General features: G+C 44.4%; 1 protein-coding gene across 7 annotated transcripts in view; it reads right to left on the bottom strand.

The window, feature by feature from the left end:
* Window positions 1-4,243: 4,243 nt before the first annotated feature.
* The window catches only part of ATRX (ATRX chromatin remodeler), a 164,173-nt gene continuing 162,015 nt past the window's right edge, over window positions 4,244-6,401 (bottom strand). For all 7 annotated transcript variants that reach the window (XM_060249503.1, XM_060249504.1, XM_060249505.1 and 4 more), the window contains one exon: window positions 4,244-5,002. In XM_060249503.1, the coding sequence (XP_060105486.1) occupies window positions 4,721-5,002 (282 nt within the window). In that variant the 3' untranslated portion in view covers window positions 4,244-4,720. The remainder of the gene's footprint in view (window positions 5,003-6,401) is intronic.

Here is a 6,401-nt window from a genome sequence, read left to right as displayed (position 1 = left end):
ACAGCATGTTTCAAAGTCTGGGGTTACTCTATAATTGAAATTTAGATTTCCCACGAGTCATCACATCAGCAAGTAGCCCTTCAGGATCAGGAAAAATAACATTTAACCTCATGGAAACACACTCATAACACTCACTCAGTTTTACTCTTATTAGTCACTGTCAAAATGATTCCAAATAAAGCAGTTCTTTTCTAACTGACCCACACATCAAACGGGCAAAGCAGACTTAATCCCGTTTAACAAATTGAGGGACTGAAGCTGTGATACATGCTTGCCCAACCGATGCATGGTATGGCTGCAATTTGAACTCAAGGCTCCATTTCCCACTTGTTGGATCCTCAGTGCCTTCATAGTGCCTCTCATTTCATTTATATCCCGCCCTACCCCACCAAAGCGGGCTCAGGGCGGCTCACAACATAGAAATTCTAACAATAAAATTCAAGAATTAAAATACAATAATAATTGACGTAATTAAAACAACTAATATATCAATTCATCAGTCAGTCTCAGTGTGCTGTCTTATAGTCTTCCGTCAGAATATTTCAATGTTTCAGTGCCGGTCAGTTATAAGCCAACCGGAAGAGGACTGTCTTACAGGCCCTGCGGAACTGTGCAATGTCCCGCAGGGCCCTGACCTCTTCCAGTAACTGGTTCCACCACAGCAAGGGGCTGTGATCGAGAAGGCCCTGTCCCTAGTTGACTTCAACCGGGCCTCCTTTGGCCCGGGGATTACAAGCAGATTTCTAGAGCCGGATCACAGCACTCTCTGGAGGGCATATGGGAAGAGACAGTCCCTAAGGTAGGCAGGTCCTAGGCCATATAGGGCTTTAAAGGTAATAACCAGCACCTTGTACCGGACTCGGTATATTATTGGCAGCCAGTGCAGTCCCCGGAGGCCCGGCTGAATGTGCTCCCGTCTAGGGAGCCCTAATAACAGCCGAGCGGTGGGGATGTTTAGCCTGGAGAGGCGGCGGCTGAGAGGTGATATGATCACCATCTAAGTACTTGAAGGGCTGTCACATAGAGGATGGTGTGGAATTGTTTTCTGTGGCCCCGGAAGGTAGGACCAGAACCAATGGGTTGAAATTAAATCAAGAGTTTCCAGCTCAACATTAGGAAAAACTTCCTGACTGTTAAAGCGGTTCCTCAGTGGAACAGGCTTCCTCGGGAGGTGGTGGGCTCTCCTTCCTTGGAGGTTTTTAAACAGATGCTAGATGGCCATCTGACAGCAATGAAGATCCTGTGAATTTAGTGGGGACGTTTTGTGAATTTCCTGCATTGTGCAAGGGGTTGGACTAGATGACCCTTCCAACTCTATGATTCTATGAAGAGTGGGATGGTGCATTTCCAGCACACTTCTTCCAGCAGGGGTTCTGGCTTTCCAACATTGGGTTTGGCTTCCCTCACCTGCTTGCTCAGTGTCTCCTGTAGTTTGGATGGCTTCTGTGCAGTCAAGGTACCAGTTTCACCCTTTTCTTAGTTCAGATAGAGCCCTGCAAGCTCCATAACAAACATGCATCCAGTGCGGGCAAAGGGCTTCCCCCCGAAACCCACTTCCCCCACTCCCAGGACAACATTGTGACCCCTCCCCCCACTGAAGGCTTGGTGGGAAGGGGATGCTTGGCCTCTGAAGTCCCTGGACGATGACAAGCATTACTGGGACATCTGAGTTATTTCTTGCTTAGGAAGGCCAAAGGGGCTCCCAGGATCCTTCAGCTGGCTACTTCAGGAAGACACTAACAGCTACACAGCCAATGCAAGCACACACGACTGTTGGAGATCAGATACGCTGCAGGCCAAGGCCGCCTCTGCTGCTGGATGTGTATGTGAGAAGGGGGCCCACAACTTATGAATCACGGTACATACCTTTTGCTCATATTCGAACGCTGAGTTGAGCATAGCCAAGTCTTCCCTGGTAGAAATGGTGCAAGAAGTGGCTTTGCCCAGCTAACCTTTGGGGGGTGGGGGGGTGGAGTAGAGAAATTGAGCCAGGAAGAACTAAAAGCGTGCTTGGCCACAGTGTGCATAAGATTGAGCAGGAAACAGAGGCCAATATTTCAAGTCGCAACTATTAAGTGGTGAATAGCTCTGAAGGGACTTGTGAGCAAGGCGACACAGCCACAGCTGACAACGTCTCAAAGCTGCATGACGTCAGAGCCCAGCCCAGCATGTCAGGAACGTGGCACCAGGGACATCAATGTGTTTTGGTCACTTTATTAAATGAGATATTAAATAGTTTTAAGTTTCAGCTACCAAACAGCACTTTGAATGGTGAAAACACAGAAAGCATATTGTCATACTTGAATGATTCTCTTTAAAAACACACCTCCAGTCCTTAATATATATTTTACAAAACAGCCTTATAGGAAGTTACATCTCTTCTACGGTACTTGTATGATATTTAATACGTAACTGAAAAAGCCGTCTAACAGAAACAAAGGCCAAGTCTTCACAGCTGTATCATTTCAGCAGCCATAAGCTGGTCAATGGACTGAAACAGGACTATACAACTGGGACAAAAACATGTACAGTCACAATACTAAGCAAAAATGCTTTACATCCAAAGAAATAAACAAGTTACAAAATATGGAGATTTTAGCAGGCAAAACTGTTATTACAAGCAACATTTTATATAAGCAATTTCAACTAGTTTAAAACATCTAAAACAAATATAAAAATGAGCTTCTTACTGATTTCAATTTTTTGTCTTTAAATACTGGTTAAAGCTTGATGTTATACTCAAAAGCACATATTATGCAGCTATAATTAATGCTGTGAAAAATATATATGCAAAAGTGGTCCAAGTTTTTACTTTACTGCTTCTTGCCTCTAAGACATTGTTACATATGTTGTCGTTTTTGTTGTCCATAGTGAAAAATGTGCCTTCAAAGAGTTGCCTAAAACTTCCACATTTATGTCACTCAAGTCACTGTAAAAATGCCACTTGAAAATTCCCAGATCTATCTGGCAAGTGTGGGTCCTACTCAGAAATGCCCTCGACAGCTACATTTGTCTCCAGAAGACTTTAACTCCTGAAGGGAACGCAACGTGAACACAGCCTCCCCACCCAATTAAAGAAATGGACAGACTCACACTGCTGGGTGGGGGTGGGGGGTGGGCAGGGGGTCACCCCTCTCATCTCATCACAGAAAGAGCACTTGCCTCTCTCCAAAGTCAGCAGGCTTGATGCTGACCAGCTCCTTTGGCAGGACAAGCACCAGTCCAAGGATGGTTAAAACCCCCAGTTTTGCACCACCTCTCAGCTACTCTTGCTCCTTTCGGTGCTACTGGGAGACCACACCCTCCATCCATCCAGCTTTCTTGGATTCTCCAGGTTCCCACCTTGTTACTGTACTCCTATGACATGTGTGCCTGCCATTTAATTTTATGCCCACATTAAAAAAAAAATTAAAAGCTGTCCATTTGGAAAATATAAACCAGCCTAATGCAAGAAAAATCCCTAAGTATTGCCAACTTGGATCTTCATAATCATAGCAAATGGTTGACAATCCCATTTAATGTTGTACAGCAGCTGTTAAGGAAGCATAATTACTCAAGACATTTCTTCCTTCTTTACAGATGAATAAAAAAAAAAGACATCAAGTTTTCTTCATTTCTTATTCTGAAAAGAATGGAAAATAGGATGGAAAAGGATTATAGGGTAACCAGAGACAATTATTTATAAAAGAAGAACTTATTTCACAATTCTGGCAGCATTGCAAACACCTTCCTTTGGTAGTTGAGGGAGCGCTCCAAGGCTTTTGGGCAATGGCCTGATCCCATCCATCTTTGCCCCTCCCCTGCCCTGCCCGGCCCCAGAAGCTCCTCCCTCTTAGCCAACCAGCAACAGGATGAGACGCTAGCACCAGTAGAAAGGAGTTAACACAAATGTGCTTCGCATCAGAATCAGCAAAGGACAAAATAAATGAGGAAGGGACCAAACCTGCAAGTGTTAAGGTTCTTGGAGATTATTCCATCACAAAAGATGAAATAAGAAGTGGCAGAAGGCTGAAGAGGATAACCTCTCGAGCCAGGACTTAAGGCTGCAGACACAGTTTCCAGAAAACTGCAGGACTCAAAAGGTTCAGAGCAGTGTGTCAGTCTATTGCACTCAGTTATCTCTTAAGAGCATTTGCAGTCCCTGCATTCTGTTCTTCCAACGCAGATGACAGAGTAGAATAAACACCAGTGTCAATTCTGTCTTACTTACGTAATCCTTCAAAAAGTGGGTTACATTTTAAAAAATCCATAATTTGAGGAATCAACTTTAACCAAGAACTCAGCTGTGTCGATTTGTGTGTAACTACCAAAATATACAGATCTGTGTAACTTCCCTAAACTTCTCCTGTTTGACGGCTGCTTCAATGGATACTAACAGCAAGCATAGGAGTTTAGACAGGAAATCTGTGCAGCCCCTAGTGTTATGGAAGGACCTGTTTTCATTGAAAACAACTGGTTATCTCCTGTACTTAACACACGTAAGAAGATTCTAGGCAACATCACTGGCGAGTATTGGGGGAAACTTCCGGACTTAGAAAATAAAATGGAAAACACTAAAATAGAACATGGGAGACAAAAGGTGGGGGGGGGGGATAATTCAAGCTATTTATACAGTTGAGTTCTGTTAAGTCATTGATTCCTAAAAAAATAAAAAAAACCCTTCTCTCTCTCTCTTTCTCTCTCTCTGATTTTAACAATCCTTTGAACACTTAGTGCAAAATCACATCGATTTCCCTTGGGACGGTCCTGGCGTTTTGCCACTCATGGGGGAAGGTGCACGCTGCAGGGGTGGCGGGTGCATCGTGCCAGCTAGGGATTGGTACATTCCTCTCATGTCTATCTGCTGGAAGTTGGAAGGGTTCATCACTAAGCCCGGTGGCTTCGGCATCATCAGGTGACTCATGGCTGCTTGCTGGTAAGTCAGCTGCTGCTGCTGCTGCTGCTGATTATACTGCTGCTGGAGTCTTCTGTTCATCAGGATCCGCTGGACACAACTGATCAACTGCAGAGGGAAAGGAGAGCTGTCAGGAGGATGCTGGGGCTCCGGGAGGCCTCCTTGGCCTTCAGCCATGGCAGCCCTGACAAATTGATTTTAACCCTAAACTTGATCCTCGCTGTGCTGCTATCACCGTCACTAATGCGGTGGCTGACTGGAGAAACCATTTTGGGCCACAGGAGCCACTGTGCTGCAGGCAGCATTTATCTCGGTTGCCATGGGGACAGGCACTCCACTGTGAAATTACTCCCATAGATCAGTTACAGCATTTTCTCCTCCAGTGCCATTTGCCACCCCTTTGGAAACCCTGATGTGAACAGCCAAAAAAACCTTTTGCGGCAAACACCAAAGAGGAAACACTCCCCCCACCCTTTGACAGAATGCCTCCTTAGAAGGTTTCGGGTTTTGCAAAACAAAATGAAACCACGGAACTCTCTGCAATCCTCTAACTAACATGCATGTTAAGAGAAGTTAATTCCTTGGTGTCAGGAACCGGGGGCTTCCGCTACAACATCTTCGGCTGGCAAGGAAAAGATATGGAAAAGGCCACCAAGGCGGCCAGGCAGAGGACGGCTCCAGTTCTGCCTCCTTTCGCGTCATCCATGAATATGTTAATCTATTTGCAAAGGAATGAGATTTCTTTCAGGAACTAATACTGAAGAACAAAAGGTCAGATGCACACGTGTCTGTCTCCCCCCAACCCACAGATCGAGATAACCGAGAAGAGCACACAGATCCAAATTCTCCTCTCATTCTTAATGCAAGCAGTACTTGGAGGAGGAGCAATAAGAGTAGCAATTTTTTTTATTTGCATGTAGCCAAAGACCATTACAAAGTTGGTCTAAGTAAAACATACATAAAACAGGACAAAGAAAAACAAGCATCAAGATTAAGTTGCCACACAATTGAAAAAGATGTCAGAGCTACAGGTTGAAGTTTCAGACACCACTTTTGCATGTATTTCCGTGGCAGCCAGAGCCACGTTTGGGTCTAGACTTGCAAGAAGTGTTGGAACAGGCAATGTCTGTGTGAGGAGAGTTTCCTGACATGAGTTCCTAGTTTTCAGCATTATTGTCTTTGCTCATTAACCATGTTATGTATTTTGGTACAATCATACTCCTGCATTATATTAATATATTATGACTGTTTACTATACTGACATCATGTAATCTTATTTCCATTTCATGTAACCTGCTTATAATTAACAATTAGCTTTAGTTTCATATTATAGCTCTAACAACTGATAAAAGGAGGGAGTTTGGTGGCAACGATGGCCTTCGGATGTTCCTTCAATGGAATGCTGTTCTCTAGTTTCTCAGGCGATGGATGGAGGCAGGACCACCAGATGCTACCACCTGCCCATAATTAACCTTGGAGTCGGCATAAATAATGTGAGGCTTGGGAA

Source organism: Heteronotia binoei, chromosome 11 (genome assembly GCF_032191835.1).
Source record: "Heteronotia binoei isolate CCM8104 ecotype False Entrance Well chromosome 11, APGP_CSIRO_Hbin_v1, whole genome shotgun sequence".
Classification (NCBI taxonomy): Eukaryota; Metazoa; Chordata; class Lepidosauria; order Squamata; family Gekkonidae; genus Heteronotia; species Heteronotia binoei.
The sequence above is the reverse complement of the archived record's forward strand: the minus strand, read 5'-3'. Positions and strand labels throughout refer to the sequence as shown.